Source organism: Brachycentrus maculatus, unplaced genomic scaffold (assembly GCF_059751285.1).
Source record: "Brachycentrus maculatus isolate JH-2025_06_01 unplaced genomic scaffold, ASM5975128v1 h1tg000040l, whole genome shotgun sequence".
In the NCBI taxonomy this organism is placed as follows: domain Eukaryota; kingdom Metazoa; phylum Arthropoda; class Insecta; order Trichoptera; family Brachycentridae; genus Brachycentrus; species Brachycentrus maculatus.
In genome coordinates, this window is record NW_028280794.1 from 1,074,641 (window position 1) to 1,096,450 (window position 21,810).

The 21,810-nt window shown below is 31.4% G+C and overlaps 1 protein-coding gene across 1 annotated transcript in view; it reads right to left on the reverse strand.

Moving 5' to 3' along the window:
- Positions 1–21,810, reverse strand: part of LOC148312444 (chondroitin sulfate N-acetylgalactosaminyltransferase 2-like) — a 45,776-nt gene that overhangs the window by 13,707 nt on the left and 10,259 nt on the right. Inside the window, exon 3 of the mRNA XM_088277294.1 lies at positions 13,947–14,098. Within this exon, the coding sequence (XP_088133420.1) occupies positions 13,947–14,098 (152 nt within the window). The remainder of the gene's footprint in view (positions 1–13,946; positions 14,099–21,810) is intronic.

The window sequence follows — 21,810 nt, forward strand, 5'->3', positions numbered from 1 at the left end:
TTCAAAATGCAAAAATAACACTTTCTGCTCTGTAGCGGGTAAATATTAAGTTTAAAAAATGCCACGTTTGCTGGGATATAGTACATTTTCTGGATATTCCGAAAACATGCACAACTGAAAATTGACGATATTTGATATACCATAAGACATTGTTGAAAGGAGTGAGCGATTTATACGTAAGTATAATATTGTATTCAGAGACGATATTCAAGTTTATTTTCCCTGAACAGGTTTCATTACTCAGCCCTATGTGGCAAGCATCGGGGTTTAATTTGACTTCCGACTAGGAATATGAAGGATTTTGATCAGTTGTGTTTGCTGATATCAGCGGTTCTGATTGCATAATGAACACATATTGGTTCAAAGTGTTTGCCTTGGTACAAATTTGCCAGTAATCAAGGCAATAACTGCGTACTAACAGATGCGAAATAACTAATTTGTTACGTATTGGTAATAAAGAAGATAACATTTAACATTCTACCTATGACACAACTCAAGTTTTGGATCATGTATATACCATAAATCCCATATGATATTATTGACATGTTATTTCATATGAAAGTGCTTACTAGCAACTGTGGTGGAGTAGGGTAAGCTTTTTAAATGTATAAAATAATAGAATGTATGAAAAATTCTTCCCAAATTATTTTACATACTGGAAGACGCGTGAAAACATGATTTTCATTTTTCACTAAAATCATAATTTGATCTGTTTCACAAGATTTTTACTGTGTCCACATCCTTATTCACAAATCTGGGTTTCTCCACTAAGGAGTTAATTACAATATATTAACATCTCAATACAGAAGAAGAAAAATATGGAAGTCTGGAGATTAAAATTATTATTGGTACTTACAGTAGTCATGGGTATTTTAGTGAATTTTACACCTGTAAAAATAATTTTAACTGGCCTTTGACAGGTACAAAGCCCTGTAAATACCCAGACTTTCATTTTTTATCTTTGTTAAGATATCTGAATAAATAACACCTTAGTGGAGAAACCCAGATTAATGAACAATGATTTTAACACACTCAAACTGTTGTATCTCAAGTAGAGTGTTAAATGGAAAATATGGTAAGAATTTGAGTAGTGTAGTTGTCAATGATGGGTAGAATTGGTGAATGTTACACGTGTGTAAAGTGATCACTTTAACCAGCCTATGACGGTCGTCAGCCCCGTAAATGCCCAGACATCCATATTCTTCTTCATCTTTGATGAGATGGAAAAAAATAATATGTAAAATGGTAGGTTATTATTTTTTCCCACTTGGTTAAAACTAAATTTATATGAAAATGAATTCTTTATATTATGATGTATTGTTATACCTTTATATCTTATTTACGTTTCATGATATACACAAGTTCGAGAAACGTTAATACGTAACAAATTTGGATAGCAGTTACATTTGCTGGATAACAATATTGACAGGTTTCGGTTCCATTCCTAGCAAGCTTAGTCTAGTTTAATTTCCTTTCCCCCATATCCACGTATTACTTCCGCTTCCAGTTACCCCGGCACATTTTATCACTTAGTAATTCCCCAAACTAACACTGAATATTTAACGCCTATCTTGCATGCGATTAATGTTATATGGGTGGCACCGAGTTCAGGTGCGGATTAATTGCTAGTTCTTTGTTTCCAGATGAGCATGCAATACTTTCCGGTGAACTTAAGATAAAAAGTTGATTTAAACGGAAAAATCTTATATTTAACTATGTAAAGTTGTGAGTATTATTAGAAATATTTTTTTTTCTGATTTATAATTCTTACTTTCCTCATCATTCTTCGTTTTCTTTGTGTAATAGAAGCAGAAGAAGACCGAGAAAAACATGGCACGATCAGGTATGCCAAATACTTGAAAGTGGTCAGATTAGGAGTCATAACAATCGGCGGATCAATGTATGAGGAGATGCATGAACGTGGAAGAGGCGAAGAATGTTTGCAAGGACAGAGTGGTGTGGCGCTGTATTCTCTCTGCCTACCCATGTGGGGAAGAGGCGTGATGGTTAGTTAGTTTTTTTTTTTTAATCGACTTTTCGACTAACGGTTTAAGAATGACTGTCTATATTCTCATCAGGTCAACAATACACAGCTATTGACCTGATGGTGGAATGGTTATTCTGAAACCGGCAGTCGTGAAGTAGTTTTTTAAGTGGTATTACACAAAGTGAACGATAAATGATTAGAAAAGTGTTATTTATATTACCATTCCACAATGTTTAAAGTTGTAAATTTTATTTGGTATTAACCTAAATGGACTTTACGAAATCCGTCTATTTAGGAATATGGATGTTCTATTGTGGACAGAATGGTGAATGTTACACAAGTGTATGAAGTGATCGCTAAAGCCAACCATATTAAATACACAAGTAAATGATTTTTCTAAAAGTCCGTTATAAAATATGTTTCCAATCACTCATCATCCCCAATCCCTTTTGACTGTGACTGCCAATCAACACAAAAAAAAATCCACTTAAGATCTACCCAAGCTCCTTTGCCTAACCGTCAAAATATTTTTAATTTTGTTAAGTAGATAGTGTTTTAGTATTAATCAGTCTTGATAAAGAAGCGGTTAACTTCGAAACCCGTAGACATTATAATTAAGTTATATTAAAATGTATATAGTGATTTTTAATCAAAGTTACAGTTTAATAATGAAAGTATCCCAGTATGAGAGTATCCCAGAGATAACGACTTGGCATTTGGCTAGAATAGCGTATAATCACTTTATACTTTTATAATGTTTACCATTCTGCCCATTATTGAATATCTATATTACTAGATGGATGGATTTCAAATCATTAGATCTATTGTATGTAGGTTCATAACAAATATAATTGTAAGATATTCTCACAAATTGTATTTTCAAAAGCAGAATACCCACTTTTTTTCTTTATATTATATAAAATAAACTACCACTGCTTGAAATAAATGAAATTCCTTTTCTATCCCTTTATTCCAGCTGCATGCTGGTGGAGCGAAAGTTGTTATCTCCGCAGTTCTGTCGAGAAGCTGGGAACGTTGGGTCCATTCACAAGTGGCAGATAAGGGTTGTCAGAACTAAGGGGTGGCAGAGCTGAACACTCAAGAATTGGGTGTGAATTGTAAATAGCGTGTGCATATTTTACGTGGATTCCCGAAAATAGGAAATCCGACAGTCGGAAATATGAAGTTTTACTGTCATTCTTATAAAGTAATACATTTGTACTAACCACCCTTAACTCTCTCCTGGGGTAGGATTATGTTTGGGTATATTTTTATGTTTTGTAGATACTATGATATTTTATATTAGATATTTTTAGATTATGAAACACTGCAAAACAAATGAAATAATTTCAATCTTTATATTTAATTGTAATGTATTACCACGTAAATTTACCCGGAACTAATGAATGTTTGTTTAAGGCAGTTGAAATGCACTTTTCTGTTATATTTTATATGCAATAAATTTTCTCTTGTACATACGTTTATTTTACCTTGTACAAGTGTATGGTGCCAAAATATGTCAAAATAGAGAGGCTGAACTGTACTGCCATACCTTTTTTTTCCATACGATATGTTTTTGAAAACCCTTAAGTAAATCTGTAAAAATTTCTCGGTATTGTTTAATTTTTTTTAAATATATGTACAATATATTTTTCAAATGAAGAAAAACATTCAGGTTTTACCTAAAAAGATCTGTTGCATATTAAAAAGTTTAATAAGTGGGTTGTTAGTTATTTTCGGTACATTTATTTTATTTTCAAACTTCAAAAACGATATCCTAAAAAATCAAGTTTTTTGATATATGACGTCATTGAAAGGAGTTAGCGATTTGTAATTTACCTTGTTTTTATAGGCAGGGTACAAACACTAAAGGAAATTAAAAAACATTTTTGATCATATTTCCACTACTACTGATACTACTAATACCATCACATTATTTCTTTACACCAGTAGTCAGAAAGGATAAAATGCCACACTCGTCTTTTCTGACATACACTCCTACCTTCTTCTACATCCATACATCTCGTGATACACACTTTCTAGTGACAAAAATATTTTTAACATGACTAGATTTAAGGCTCTGATTGATTTGGTCGTACCAAATCTTTCTGGCTGTTTTCAATCTGTTTTCCCATTAAAAATTTCAAAATATACTTTTTTAGTCATTTCTCCTTATCCATTTGCTACGTATGTATCAGAGTAACTTTCTTAATCGTTTAAATTATTTTGTGTTTATTTATTGCTTAATAAACAACAACCGTTTTTGAAAATCTATTACCACACGTATGTTGATGCATTCCGTATCATTTTCAAACACCGTGTGTGAAGCTAATTATAAATGTAAGAATCGGATCCTTGGGACGTTGAAGGTTGAAAAGGGGTAGGTAATTTAAGAGTAAAATTAACATTAGCTTCACATACGGTTTTTGAAAATGATGCGGAATGCATCGAAACACGTGTTGCAGTAGATTTAAAGAAATAGTGGTATTTACTAAGTAAAACTAAAATTAAAAATTACAGTTTAATGTTTTAATGTTTTATAAAATGTGCCACAAAGTATTTGTAAAAAATCAAGAGTACATGTAGACTTCTTACAATAATATATTCATACTCAGCGGAACATGAAAGTAGTTTGTATATTTGTTAGCCATCGACGATTTTATTACTTGAATTCTTAGTTATTGAGATATCGCAATTTTCGGATTTTTTATAAAATTTAGAATTATGGTACCATCTAATATTTTGAAAGTAGGTGCTTAGACTATTGGAGTATCGAGTGTTGCGACACAAGATCAAATAAATTTGCGAATCAAAATGGCGGATTATCCGATTTGACTATTTACATTTATCCCACTGCTGGCGAAATTATATCTCTGTAAGTAAAAAAAGATTCGTTTTATTGAGGTATTACAGAGACTTACCATCATAACTTCTTGGACTTTAAATTAACCAAATGGCAAACCATAAGCCCTGAAAAGCCCAGACTTCCATCGTCTTTCGTATAAAAATGGTAGATGCTTCGTCTCAATTGAGACACCTATAGTGTATAGTTGAACTGTACTTACTTAGGTACAATACAACTATATACTATACGTATGTAGGTACAATACAACTTAATGCACACACAAATGTGTGTAGATATTTAAAATATATACAAACAAATGGACATTTTTTTTCATCAAGTCTTCATATAGCAGTCTAAACATTGTCCGAATACAAATTTCGATAATTTAATTTTGTTAAAAGATGATGCAGAATGCATTGGAACATGTGTCGTAATAGATTTTAATAAATAGTGATATTTACCAAGTAAAAAATTAATGCAAAGCGAATTTCGGTAATAGGGTCTTCGCCGTTGCTGGTCCCGCAGCGTGGAACAACTTACTCCCGAAACTGAGATCTATCCAGAATTCTGCCGAATTTCGATCTTAAGTCACCTTTTCCAAATCTCTTATCCACAGTAACTAGATTGAATCAAAATTTTCACCCTCACTTTTATCGTAAACATTTATTTTACAGTAAAAGCATCACGTATGTATTTACATATATGTAAATATAATATTAAGAAGAAAAAACTAAAAAATTAAAAATGATTATATTTAGTAAAGCCCCTGTTTTTCTCGCGATAAAAAGTGCTTTAAAAGCTCGCTATATTTATTATTATTACCAAGGGCAATTAGAACATATGACAATGCTAGTATTTAAGTAGAATTTCCATCTAGAATTTATTAAAATAAATTATGATTTAAGAATTAAATTATATTTGTAATTACAGAGTTCTTGTAATTAGGGATTCTACTTTCAGATCATCAAATCCCAGAACGTATTTCCCTCCGTTATTTAAATTTGTTTCTCTCTAAATCCACTTAATGCCGTTCGGTAGAACTCGTAAGCCAAACCAGTTCGAGAGGGTTTTGTAATACATCCTTTAGGATATGTCCCGAATAAATTACTTTTCACTTCATAAAGTAAATTCATTTAAATTCTTTAAGATCGGACACAGACGGTTTTGTAATTTACGCCTGTAGTAAAGATCCTGTCACATAAAACACTTAAATGCTCGCAATGTATATCTAGTTACTTTTAAGTTAATGCTGGATTGAGTTATGTTTGAAGTTGCACGATTGTATATATTTTTTTATTCAAATAAATCAGAAAAATTATAAAACATATTAAAAATATATTTTTGCAGAGACCCACCAAGCCACCTTGTGTGTCTTTTCGGTGGAGTTCTTTTTACATACGTTTTTTTTGTGTTTATCTATTTTAATCTAAAATACACACAAAAATCATTGTATGATAGAATCAAAAACGAAGATAATAAGAAAGGAATGTAAGGCTGAACGAGGAATAATTGAAAAGATTAGGAAGAGTTCTTTGCGGTGGTATGGACATGTGGAGCGAATGGATAACGAGAGAATGACTAAGAAAATATATGTGGCGAATGTGAGAGGGAAAACAGAACGAGGACGACCGAAAAAGACTTGGCACGATCAGATCAATCAAAACTTAAAATCTGGCGGTGTCAAAAGTCTGCGTAATCGGAGGGCATGTATGACTAAATGAATGGATGTGAAGGAGGCGAGGAGTGTATGTCAGGACAGAAGAGTGTGGCGTTCCATCCTCTCTGCCTACCCCTGCGGAGAAATGACGTGATGGTAGTAGTAGTAGTAGTAGTACACACAAAAAAGAGAGCAAAAATTTAAAAATTAAAACATTTTTACAAGTTTTATAGAATTAACTCTTGATCATTTACCCATTCTTTCTTTTGCCTTTGTTCTTTATTTTATTTCGACCTCTGTGACCTCCATCGGCTACAAATTAAAAATAGATTGGGGTATTGATACCTCGCATAACTATCTACAAATATGTAAATATCAAATTGTAAGAACGGAAAACCACAAAACATAAAATCACTTTAATTTGCCAGCGCAATAACAGCGCCTTATAGATGATTTTTCATGAAATAAGCTTTATAAATTAGCCATATTTATATTTTATTTTAAGTATTAAAATCAAACACTGATTTTAATGTTCCGCAGTGCAAGGCGTTAACTCATTCAGATTTATTTATATATTTATAAAACATCTTTAATGGAATTTTTATGAACAAGTTAAGTAGTTTTTTCATAAATAAAATATTATAGAAATGTGACATATCATATCAATAACAACAAAATAAATGATTTTTTAAATATTGTTGAAAAAATTGTTATTGGAAAAATTACATTTATATTCCCATTCCGAAATCTAATAGTGATATGAGTGTAGTTGGAAATAGGAGTAGAGGAAGACCGTGGAAAGTTTGGCATGATCAAGTGTTTCAAATACTTGTGTGTTGTCGGGTTACGAATCGGACTAATCTGTATGTATGAGGAGGTGCATGAATGTGTAAGAGGCGAAGACAGAGTTGTGTGGCATTATATTCTCTCTGCCTACTCCTGCAGTGAAGCGACGTGATGGTTAGTTAGTTTTTTTTACAGTGTCTTAGTTATTAAAACAATTAATGTTTCTCTTAATAAAGATTTTTTGACAAAGCACCCACAATTGAGTTATATGTATTAATAGTAATTCCACTTAAAACATTTTTGCATGAGATGCATGAACATGAAAGAGGCGAATATTATTTGCAAAGACAGATGGTGTGGCGTAATATTTTCTCTGCCTTCCCCTGCGGAGAAATAGCATGATGGTTAGTTAGCTGTTAGAAAGCCAATTTTTTTTTAGTAAAATTTATATAATAATATAGTATTATATAAATAATATTGAATAAATAATATTGAATAAATATAATATATAGTATATATTATATTTATTCAATATTATGCTAGACTGGTACCTGAGCGGAGGGTTGATCACCTTTCCTTCGCGTGTTAACGATCAAGATAACACAGTGTTTATATAATGCAGTGCCTTATGCACTACTGGGGTGCGGATAAGGTTTTGAAAGTGTTTAATGTTAAATCTCGGGTTGTATGACTTTGAACGTTTGACAAAGGTATGTACGTTGAAAAGGTGGTGGGTAAACGTTTTCGAATAAATCGTAGAATTTATGTCGAGGGTGGGAATTCTAGAAAACCCTTAATCCGTACTTGCCGAAATAAGCCGAGACGGCAGAATATGTAATCTGTGGCAGCCGCTGGACCAATAAATCCCCCCGGGGCATTCCCCACCCGAAACACACTTTTAAGGGTTAAGTTTCATACATGGTTGATCGATTCGAACCTTCGACCTGTTTGCGAATATGTAATTCGACCGTAAATGGTCGTAAAGCATTTTCATTTATTTTGGTATTTGCTTAATTTTGTTTGAAAAGGAAAAGTCAACATGATGTATGAGGCAATAAAATAAATAAGGTACCTTTTTGTCATTAACTAGATATACCTAGCGTCGCGTTGCTGTGACTCAATCTGGTTACATGGAAAAGAAAGAAAATAGAAAATACACATTTTTAATATGTGTAATATCACTATTTTTGTGGGTATAAAATATTTAAGTTACCGTCACAAGAAACATGCCACCCCTTATGTTAATAATTGCGTTTTACTTTTAACAGAAGGCGCTGGCATTGTGGTAAAAACGTGTTTTTTTTTTCAAATGTGTGGTGTGTATGAAGAAATACATGAATGTGGAAGAGGTGAAGATTGTTTTCGTAGACAGATTGGTGTGGCGTTCTATTCTCTCTACCTACCCCCGCAGGGGAGCGACGTAAGGGTTAGATAGTTGATTAGTTTTATTTTATCTACTATCTTTTAATACATAATAATATAGTTTCAAGCGTACTTTTTTATTAGCATCTCAAGATATATGAAGAAGAATATGGAAGTCTGAGTAGTTACAATGCTTATGACCTATCATTGGCTGGTTAGGTGATCACTTTACACGCCACATTGTACCCATTCAGTGCAACATTCACCATTCTACCCATGATTGACAACCGCACTACTCAAATTTTCAGAACTCGATATGTTGATAAATCTCATGACACACTTCATATGAGTTCACTTCAGCCATCTATGTTGGGTCGAGAAATATTTTATTATGCAAAAACCTTTTTATTCGTCTGATAAGTGGAGGAAACCAAAATTTGTGAAAAAGTATTTGGACACACTAAAAATGTTGTCAAAATTAGTTAGTTAGTTAGTAACAACATTTTGAGTGTGTCCAAATAGTTGTTCACAAAATCTGGATTATCTCCAATTACAGGAGTTATTTTCATATTATATTTTGACATCTCATCAAAGATGAAGAAGAATATGGAAGTCTGGGCATTTACGGGGCTGACGACCGTCATATGCTGGTTTAAGTGATCACTTTACACACTTAAGCCCCGTAAATGCCCAGACTTCCATATTCTTCTTCATCTTTGATGAGATGTCAAAAAATAGTTAGTTAGTTAGTTAGTCAATAAAAACAAATACATCAATACATTTGGCTTCAGAAAATCACTACTGAAAAGTCAGAATACCATCTCATCAATGAGATACAAACTCTTTACCTTGGCAAAGAGCTAGCTTGATATACTAGGAACTGGTTAACAAGCAAATATGTCCTGATGAAGTAGTTGATTTCCTTCTCACAATGGTAAATGCATGTGAGAAGAATGGAACCATCCAGACTTCCCAACATTGCATTGCTCGGCCAACCCCAAGGTATACGACTCCTGGGCAGACCACCAAAAAGATGGATTGACAGATGGGAATCAACATCGCAGGAGGCTAATCATAAAATTTATTTCATTCACTACCTTTGAAAACAGATATACGTATAGTTTTAAATACATTATTTGGACACGCTCAAAATGTTGCAAACGTACGCATTTGACAAAAATATTTATATGACTTGTGAAAACATATTTTATATTTAGGGTAGTAAATTTGTGGTTGAGTTTTCATGAACTACCTTTATCAAACATTACATTGTTTGAAATGTTACTGGTAAATACCGCAAACCAATATTTAAAGTCCGGTATCCTCATATAAAATGAAAACGTAACGCTCTTACCATCTGAAACTCCCTTTGAATACATAATGTATTAACTTCTTATCCATTTACATCCGTATATTTACATGCATGTAAATAAATATATCATAGTCGTACAGGAGAAAATGACCAACTAACGAAACTTAAAATGTTCAGGAATCAATTTTAACAAGTCAATATATACAACATTTAGAGTGTGTCCAAATACTCACAAACATGTTCACAAATCTGGATTATCTCCAATTATAGGAGTTAATTTTCATATATTTTTTGGACATCTCATTAAAGATGACGAAGAATATGGAAGTCTGGGCATTTACGGGGCTGACGACCGTCAAAGGTTGGTTTAAGTAATCACTTTACACACGTGTAACATTCACCAATTCTACGCATTATTGACAACCACACTACTCAAATTCTTGGAAGTTCTATATATATAGTTCTATTTATTGTGATTCAAGAACAATGTTTCTGAATTGGTTCATATATATAGCTAACTAACTAACTAACTATCACGCCGCTTCCCCGCAGGGGTAGGCAGAGAGAATAGAACGCCACACCACTCTGTCTTTGACATCTCCTCATATACACCCGCCGATTGTTTCGACTCCTTACCTGACCGCTTTCAAATATTTGGCATACCTGATCGTGCCAAGTTTTTCTCGGTATTCCTCTGCTGGTTTATATATATAATAAGAATGTGTTATTTCGATGCAAAACCCCGACAAAATAAAAAGCACAATTATCAGTCCGTTAATAAACCATGGTTCGATGTCACAGCCGAATATCCATCCCTCGAGACATTTCCCACACCCGATAATCTCGCACTTTACAGATAACCTCCCGTATTTCATGCATAAAAATTAGATGCCTTAAAACATGTCGAATCTGAACGGAATACAAATTTATTCAAATCTGTTGAAGATCCAAGATTCAATACATAAATCACAAGCCTGAGCAACCGGAATCATGATTTGGTGTTCTATACTTTAGACCCTTATCAATACCGGAAGTGCCCCCCGCGGAGCCCGATGGGAGTCGTAACAATATCTTGTTACACGTACACACCGGAAGTCCCACGGGAGAACGCATCTTAACTCTGCAATTTTATATGTAAACGCTGCAAGTATAACTTATGTTAATTTTTTTTTCATATTGCCTTAAGTTTTAGAAAATTAAGTATTTATGATGTAAATATACAATGTCGTTGGATTCCTTTCATATACGAGTAGTTTACTAACCTAACCTAACTTGACCTTTCCATCACACCGCTTCCTTACAAGGGTAGGCAGAAAAAATAGAATGCTACACCAATTAGCAAACAATTTTCGCCTTTCCTACATTCGTGCACCTCCTTATACAAACCCGCTGATTGTTCCAACTCTTCACCTGACCACTTTCAAGTATTTGAAGTACTTGATCATGACAAGTTTTCCTCGGTATTCCTCTGCTTCTATTTTCAATCACATTATTTCTTCACTCATTCGATTCACATGCCCAAACCATCTTTCTCAACACACCTTTCTCAATTAAACAAAAAATAAAGCTTTAAAAAAAAACAATTAATGTTTCATTTCAATTTGAGACATAGAGAATTGTCTTTTTATTTTACATTTTCTTCGTAAAAATAACGATAACTATAATAATTTTATACTTGTTATTTCAGACTGTAGGATATTAAATAACTAAGCGTTATCTGAGTTAATGGAAGGTGCTGGTTAGTTTGCGAATTAATTTTAAACGACTCTAGGAGGGCTGGAAACTATTATTTAATGATAAGATAGCCCCTATTGTTGAACATTCCGACTCGCAAATATAGCGAAGGAACTGGGAATGGAACGGAAGTCGGGTTCCGTGTGATGGATTGCTGACGTCATCCAACGGGAAAATTAATATGGACATTAGGTTCACAATGGGAACTTGAAATATGTGTCAGATTATATCAGTGATTCCCAACCTTATTTGTACGATGCCCCACTTTAACTAATCAAAACATTTATTTTTTTAAATTATTAAAAGATCTAGCCGAAAGAATTGAAAATTTACTAGAAATCTCTTATTGTAAATCCAGACTCGCGCAAAGATACTCATTTCTCATAGCTCCAAATTTTTTTAATTCATTCCACAAAGACATTATGTAAGACATTACCTAAGTTTTCTTCATTTTAAATTTGTACTTAAATTATTTAATAAAAAAAACAAATTTAAGTACCTTTTTTCTATTAAACGTTTAACTCATATAGTACATATTTTCAATATTATTTATATTTAAAGCATTTACTTTGTGGTTAGACATTTTTACCTATTCATTTTTTTTATAAAAATGTAAATAATATTAGTATTTGACCACTCACCGAGATTTTTATGGTGCTAAGGTGGTGAAGGGTGGTATTGTTTGCATGCTGTGTTAGTAGTGATTGTCCTGACGAAGAGACGGGTACGTCTCGAAACCGGTAGACATAAAAATCCCGGTGAGTGGTTATAAACTAATATTATTAACATTTTGGTAAAAAAAAAAATAAGTACATATTTGTTAACTTCGTAAATGCCAGACTTTATACCATATTCTTCTTCACCTATGTTGAGATGCCAAAAAATAATATGAAAAACAATTTTAAATTGCCGACCTCATATTCTCCAAAAGTCAGTTCAATTTCTAATTTTTTTTTATTATTTATTTATTTAAAGTAAGAAATATCAACAATTTGCGCATTGCCCCCCAAGACATTAAATTGCCCCCATGTGGGGTGTGCGCCCCACGTTGGGAATCACTGGATTAGATGGTAATCTTTCTCAGAATAGAACTGGTCAGAAAGCGTTATAAACGCAACCAAAATAATACAATTAGTTTAATTAACAATACCCTGTTTATTGTGATAAAGTGGTCGCTTTTCGAGTGACACAATTTGAGGTACTATAAATTGAACGTTACGTTTATTGTTTCTTAGGCATAAGTTAAACAACCGTTGGAATAAATTATTCATTCGGAAGGGGAAAGCTATTGTTTGCACAATACTCTATACAAAGCTCCCAACCGATGGCAGTTCCATCTGTCAGATTCATCTGAGATATAACAGCGGTTACTCCATACTAAATTTCTTCATTTTTTAAACCCTTATCCGATAGTGCATATGGATATATAAACGCAGTATTATCTTAATAGTTAACACACGAAGGAAAGGTGATCAGCCCTCCGCTTCGGATACCAGTCCAGGATAGTTTTGAAAAAATATTAGAGTTAGAAATCACGTAAAGGTAAAATAAAAACTATACCGTTTTTTTCACTTTCATTATATTTAACGTCTGTCCACGAAATTTGATCACTGGTCGAATAAAATGTGATTAAGTTCTATATTTATGATAGTTGTTGTTTAAAATGCATATTAAATGCAGTTTTACTTAGAAATGCTTGTATAAAACTTCAACCAATATGAAATTATGCGATACGAATGTTCAATTATGGGCAGAATGATGAAAGTTACACAGTATTGAATGCCAGGTAATAAAATACACATGGTTTTAAATAAGACAGTAATTAAATAAACATATATACGAATATTCACACAAATATATTGATTTCAATAGTGTAATTTACAATGATGGATAAAATGGTAAATTTTACACGTGTGTAACGAGTATATGATAATATTTTTTCAAATAATTAGGTATATTTATAAATATTTTGTAAAATGTGCTCGTGGTACGGAAAAACTCTTTACTTTTATAATATTTTGTAATTATGTGTATAGTGAAATAAAAATTAATAAATAAAATACGTCGTTAGCCTTGTAAATATTCAGACTTCCATATAATTTACCATCAATTTTGAGATGTCAATATATTGTGGAGATGAATCCAGAAACTGTAATCAATGATTCCAAAAATCCAAAATGTTGTGAGTATATTTTAAGAATCTCCTATAAATAACGTCATTATGTTTATTGAAATATTAATTGATTATTTTATTTGTTCTTACCTATATTGGCAGGTCATGCCATATCCAAAGTCTCTCCAGAATCCCGTGTCCCTGGAGATGAGCAGCTGGTCGGTCTCTGGAGGCACTTCTCTACCCTGGAGTGTGTACACCACGTGTGGGTTGTACAAGCTGAACACGACGGGATAGTAGACCTGGAACAAAACACATAATATCTACATTATATTCATATCTACGTTTGTACTACAAAACACATTAGGTATTTTTGCATATGTAAATAAACCTCTGATTCTCACGGAACATATGAAAATAGAAGTGTTTATCGTATTTATGATGCTGGATAATGATTGATAACGAATATGTTGGATAGAAAAAAGTGACTAATAAATAATTATAATAATAAAAAAACTCAGTAACCAACAGGCCGCTTTCGCAGGGATAAAAAAATTAATCGATAAAAAATTTGGTCAAAACCTATTGAAAAATTGAAAGATTGAATTGTTTGCTTCGATAAACAGAATTCAGTAGGCCAATTTTGTACTCCCTGGAAATATAACTCTTATGAAGCAAATATCTCAATATATTCTGTCAGTAATGTAATTTTATTCTTACAATACAATTCTAATGTATAATTTCACAACACTTGCGATAAAGTAGAAATCAAGGGAGCCAGAAAGCAATTCAAAATATGAAAAACGATAAGTGATAGCAGTTGTGCTGTCTGCCATAAGTAATGCTTAATATTACATGTGTTAATATACGGCACTGCTATCGCAGTAAAAATATTGTTAAATTATTTTTTTTGTTTTTCAACTCTTTTAACATTTTTACATTTAACCGAGTATTTAAATGCAAAGTTTTGTCAAAATTAAAAAAACGATTGGTACGGTGAATAACTTTAGAAGATTGTAGACAAAAAATTTGAATGTTTTCATTTATAAAGCTAATTATAAAGCTCAATATTAAAAAAAAAGGTTTTAAAGTGGCTTTCACATGGTTCAATAACAAACTTTTTTAAAGTTGATAATGTTGGAAATGTATTAATTTACATATGTGAGCTGTATATCATATTGTTGAAACGAGAAGATTAAAAAATACATACAATATTCCGTCGGCCGGTAGCTTTATGCTTTGTTTGGTATAAATAAATACCTTCATTATAAATGAGAAAGGAGATACCCACAAATATATTATACAGTATCAGACAAAATTAATGATACCTCTCAATACTAAGTAGTATTTTACAAATAACGAATTTACTGGTGGAATACTAAATAATTTTCACGTATTAAAAAGCTTCACAAATTTTCAGCTGATGGCAGACCCGTCGGCCAAAATTGCACGTCTATTGAAATCACAACTAATGCACTGTAGGAATCTAATAACACTGCATATCACATATCTTTAAAAAAATCATGCAAAATGAATTTTCATTAATAAGCGGAATGGTGAACGTTACACAAGCGCATAAAATGGTCAATAAAGCCAGCCAAATGACAAGTCATAAGCCCTGGTATGCTCAGACTTGTATCTTATTTTATATAAAAACGAAAGATGCTTTATCTCGGTTGGAACACTTTTAATATAAAATATTATTTTTAATTGACATTTTCAAAACGACAACGTTTCCCTTCTCTGATTTCTTAATCCAACAAAATTGACATTATAAATCCGTTTTAATTAATGTTTTACTTAGAAATACCACTATTTCTTAAAATCTACTGTGATAAAAATTCGAAAATTACGATATCGCAATAACTGAGAATTCAAGCAATAAAATCGTCTATTGCTAACAAATATACGAAGTACTTTCATGTACCGCTGAGTATAAATATATTATTTTAATAAGTATACATGTATTCCTGATTTTTCACAGACACTTTGTGACACATTTTATTTAACATAAAACTGTAATTTTTATTTTTAAGTTTTACTTAGTAAATACCACTATTTCTGAAAATCTACTGTGACATGTGTTTTGATGCATTCCGCAGCATTTTCAAACACCGTATGTGTAGCTAATTCTAAATTTTAGAGTTGGGTCCTTGGGACGTTGAAGGTTGAAGAGGGGGTAGAAGCTGTTTCTTATTTTTATTAATTTATTTAAATTAGATTTTTATTTTTATTTAAAATGACGCAGAATGCCTCGAATTACAAGTCACAGTAGATTTTAGAAAAAGTGGTATTTACTAAATAAAGAATTAATTAAAAATGGATTAATTTTACCACAAAGCGACCGCCGAATCAATAAATGAAATTATAAATCCGTTTAACCATTCATTCATTCCACGTGTACAAATATTTTTAGTTTCCTCTCCACGTGTCTCGCTTTGCAGTATTGGAATAGGTATCTGATAGAGTTGTGTGGATTCTATTAAAACGTCTTGGATCTTCTAAGATGTTTATTCTCGTTGAAATAGATTAGTTGAGTGATTTGGGACGTTTACCCAAGCATATGGATATTTGCGATAGGAACACTGCCTATTTATTAAAGTCAAAGGTTAACGCGAAAGTAAGTTTATCAAGTTATACTGGATATATTTGTGGTTACTTCCTTATTTATCCAAAATAAACCAGTCGTTTAAAGATCGTAGTGTTAGCTTCAAGTTTCTACTCGTGTTATACAAAGCATACAAAATATTAGACTGAAAGCTTACCGATCGTATTCATTGTTCATTTGCAAAACTTAAACAGTATATATATATATATATATATATATATATATATATATATATATATATATATATATATATATATATATATATATATATATATATATATATATATATATATATATATATATATATATATATATATATATATATGTTTGGTTTACTTACATACATACACTAGGAAAAGTATCATATATAAACTAAATAAAATATGAAATATGGTGTTTATAGAATTTTAGCCAATGACTGTACTTACCGATACATATATTGTTAACTTGTGTTTCACTCAGCACACATTAAACACAAAACATAAAGTTAACGCTATCACGAGTAAGACGTGTGCTTTGTACCCAACAAAAGGATTATCACATTGGGCTTTCATTTCCCTTGAACAGGAAGGTATGAACGATAAAGGCGACGCTGTAAAGGATTTGCTGGAAACTTTATAGTATCACAATTGATACCGAAACCTGCTGAATAAAAGGTAGTTATTATCTTGCGCAAAAATTAGACAACGTCGACTGAATCTAAATTTGCATAACAACAGAAAACGTACTGAAGAAAAGCAAACACGTAGATTTTCAAATTTAAATTCATTTACAAGGATTTTACGCTCATATTCCTTTGGTAAATTTATATGTTACAGTATTTATATAATAATAATAATAAAACCCTTATCCGCACCCCGATGGTGCATAGGGCACTGCGTCATATAAACGCAGTGTTATCTTGATGGTTTACACATGAAGGAAAGGTGATCAGCCCTCCGCTTCAGGTACCAGCCCAGGGTAATATTGAATAAATATGAAAAAATCACTTATATTTATTTTACCCCCTTTGGGAATCGAACCCGGGACCTCCAGAACGGTAGCCGAGCGTGCTGACCATTACACTACGGAGGTGGACAGTATTTATAAGTACGTTTAAATTTTTGTTCACAATTTTGGGCTTGTCCAGGTATTTGTATTGATATCTCAACATTTGGAATTTGTAAGAAACAACATTGAATTTATTCATAAAAATTATTTTAATAAAAAAACAATTGTTATCAATCGATATAAATCACAGTGTTAAAGACCGCCTCTGCAGTGAAATGGTCAGCACATTCTGGACGTCCCAGGTTCAATTAGGAGTCAAATAAATGTATCTGATTTTTTCACTGTAATATTTATTCAATATTACCCTGGACTGGTACCACAAGCTGAGGGTTGATCACATTTCCTTCATGTTTCAACGATCAATATAATACTGCACTAATATGATGCAGTGCCTTGTGCACCATTAGGGTGTGGATTAAGGTTTGAAGAAGAAGAAATGTTTGTACAAAATTATAAATCTTGAAAATTTATTCATTGGTCATTTTGAAATTTTGACAACGTTGCATTTTAATACGCGTGTGTTTTTATGTACCCGCGGCAGTTATTTTTGCTTTTGACAGATTTAAAGTGTTATTTTTAATAGTTTTTTTTATAACAATGGCAGTGCCATCTGTTAAATGTTGCTAGGGATTTTAAAAAAATACAACATTTTGATTGTGTCCAAAAACTTGATCTAGGAGATTAATTTAGGAGTTCCTTCAAAAATAAGTTTTTTTCTTTTAAAATTCTCTTAAAAATAGTTTTTTATTAAACTAAATATATGTTTACCTACTCTGTCATAGATTAATCCTATATCTTGGAGTTCCAAAAATATGAGTAGTGTGATTGACAATCATGAGTAAAATGGTGAATGTTGCACGTGTGCCAATTGATCACTTAACCAGCCTATGACAGGACATCAGCTGTGTAAATATCCAGACTTCTTCTTCTTCTATATTTAGATGTCAAACAAGGTAAATAACCCTTACTATAACAATGAATTTCGTTATCGAGTAAATATAAAATAAATTGAATCGAGTAGAATGTAAATTTTGGTAAATCGTCCAAAGTCCACCCCTTCCTGGAGTCGGATATAAACAAAAGAACGTTTGAAATTTATGGCGCGACAAGTCTCACCATTTCTGAAACCTTTTTACGACAGAAGTAATAATAGAAGCGATCCGTATTATCAAAACATTTCATTAAAAATTAAACATTTTCCCCTTCATCCCCTTATCAAAATATTTTGTAAAATGACAAAGGTTTTAAATTTAAATTCTTGTATTGTATATTATGAACAAAACAACAATCGTTTTCTCTTAAAATCGCCAAAAATATTGCTTGGGAATTTCTTTAATTTATGTAGAGATAACGAGATTCCAAAACGGTTTTATAGTAAAAACAATGCAATACCAAAGAAATAAACAGAATTTCAAATATTTAGGAACCAAATATTTCAAAAACCTTGTTACAGATTTACATTATTTTTAAAAAAGAATATTATTATTTTTTAAACAAATTGAATGTCATTAACATTTTTGACATATATGTGTAAATTGAAGAAACACAAAAAAATATACAAAGAAAAAAACTATTATGTCATTCATAAGTGTAAACAATGAGTGTAAGTCGCTTTCTAAACACAAGAGTTAAGTCTCTTTTTGGAGAGGCAGAGTGTAACTAGTATTAAGATGTTTTAAAGGTAGTAATGTCTAGAAAATGAATTCAAACAATGTTACAAAATATCGGGGTGTTAATGTAAGAAAAAAATATGAAATCATAATCCTTAACGTTTCTTATTAACCATTTGAACTGACAAAGATACATAATATTCAATAGCTCTTGATAGGAGTAGAACTATAATAAATGTACGATAAAATATCAATTTAAGAGTTTCTTATACATTTATTTTATACATCAAAACCCTTGCCATAACTTGAATTTAGTTATTTTTTTATATAATACATTGCTTTATTCATATTGGAACAAAAATTATAACAAATCGTGGTTAAAACTGATTTAAAATTGGATTCATACGAGGAATCTTTGTCACTGGTCAAATAAAATAAATGTGGAAAATACGATATGCTTGTAATTTTATTTTATGAAACATTTCAAATGAATTTTCTTATAACTTAAGCATTATTTCAACTATAAAGCTACCAATAACATTGACTTCCATTTATTTTAAGGAAACATTTATTTAAAAACCTATCATCGCTGGCCCTAGAGTCGTATTTAGGTTTTCCAATGAGAAGCAACTGACGACAGATACTGTTGCATAAAACATTAGTATTGAATCAAGAATGCAGTAAGCAATTAAAAGAGAAGTTAGACGAAAAATATAACCAGTTAAAAGGATTTATAGGAAAGGTTTCAATTTTGTAGGTAGTAACTGGTAATAAATTAAAACTCTATATAAACATATATAAATATATAATTATGTATATTTATATATACATATATATATATATATATATATATATATATATATATATATATATATATATATATATATATATATATATATATATATATATATATATATATATTAATATATATATATATATATATATATATATATATATATATATATATATATATATATATATATATATATATATATATATATATATATATATATATATATATATATATATATATATATATATATATATGTATGTGTATGTGTGTATGTGTACTATATCTGTTTATGCGTGTGCGTGCGTGGGTAGATAAAATGTTGAAACCATTTGTAAGATCAATGTGAATATTCTTTGAATGAATTTAAATCGGCAATTAAAATTTATATTCCACTTACCAAATAAAAGCAACGCTTCCGCTTCATAAAATAATTCAACGCAAAAAACATAACTTGTAAATATTGAAACCGAACCAAATGAAATTTTTGAGGGTCTTCAAGTTGGAGAATAATAACCAGCGTAATAATAAACTTCCGATTCAAGTTACCAAGAAACACCGCTAATTAAGTAATTATTTAATTTCACGAGTACCCAGGGCTTTACTTTGGAAGTCGTCGAGAATAAGGCACTTCATATTTCTAAATTTATTACCCAAGTTAGATTTCTTATTAGCAAGGGAGCCCGAGGGGATGGAGATGATTCCGAAATAGTGTCACAACGGCAGGATGTAGGATTTATGACGTGGCATTAATTTTTCTCATAAATATTTGTAAAGAAGATGAATCTTGATAGTAGGAAACGCTGTACACTAAAAGGAAAAATAAAGTAAGGGAAAGAGTCAGGAAGGGTCAGGATGATAATGTCAATTTAAGTAGCGGTCATAATTCTGCGAGGAAACCCGCTTTTTGTGGACTCGACTTTGTTTTGTGTCCTTTTGTTAAGGAAAATAAAACGTTTCCTTTATTTAGAGGATCTTTATTACAACCTTTTTCTTAAGGCATTACGCGCAATAGTCCCAAATAATGCCACTATCAAGTATTAAACAGTCTTTTTCTTTCTTAAAGGATTTAATTTTTCTCGTCAATAACTCTAATTTAAAGTTTGAATGAGAATTATTGACCCATTTGTTACTATAAATGACAAAAGAATGAGATTATAAAAACATTGAAAATAAACATATTTATAAATAAAAACATAGCTTGGTTGTGAATTTGAGTTTAGTGTAAAGCTTTATAATAAAATTTTTAATTAAAAATAAAAAATATAAAAAATCTAACCAACCATCGAAGCTTCTCGATAAAGGTTTACAGAGAGAATGGAACTCCACGCCAATCCGTCTTTGCTTCGCCTCCTACCCGCCGATTATTTTGATCATTCCCAAGTTTTCCCCGGTCTTCCTCTGTTTCTTTTGACAACCATATTCGCCTCACATACTGTTTTTCTATTCTTTCTTCAATTATATGAGAATAATGTTTTCTAAGAAAGAGTACTGCCTACCCCGACGTGGAAGCGGCTTGATGGTGAGTTTATTGTAAGAATATATAATTTAAGAAAGTATGATTTAAAAATTAAATGAAAAACTTTAAATTTAAATGATCAAAAGTTTCCTAATCGTTTAAACTTATTTGGTTACAATAAACTACAGGTTGGGCGTGAAGCCTCGAGTCGAATAATATTTCTCTTATAATAAACTTCATCTCAACCCGAACTTAAGATTTCTAATTCGTTTTAACCTTCCTCGTCCCGAGATTTAAAAACTACGCATGTTCCAAAGGGGGGTATTTGAAAGACCCTTGTGGCATTCATTGAAATAATATTATTATTACATAGTATGTAAGATTAATATGGAATTTGCGATGGATCACGCAAAAATAGCATGTTTATAGATCGACTGCGTGAATCGTAGCGTGAATGATAGGAATAATGCATATCATACTTACTGTCACGCTTTCAA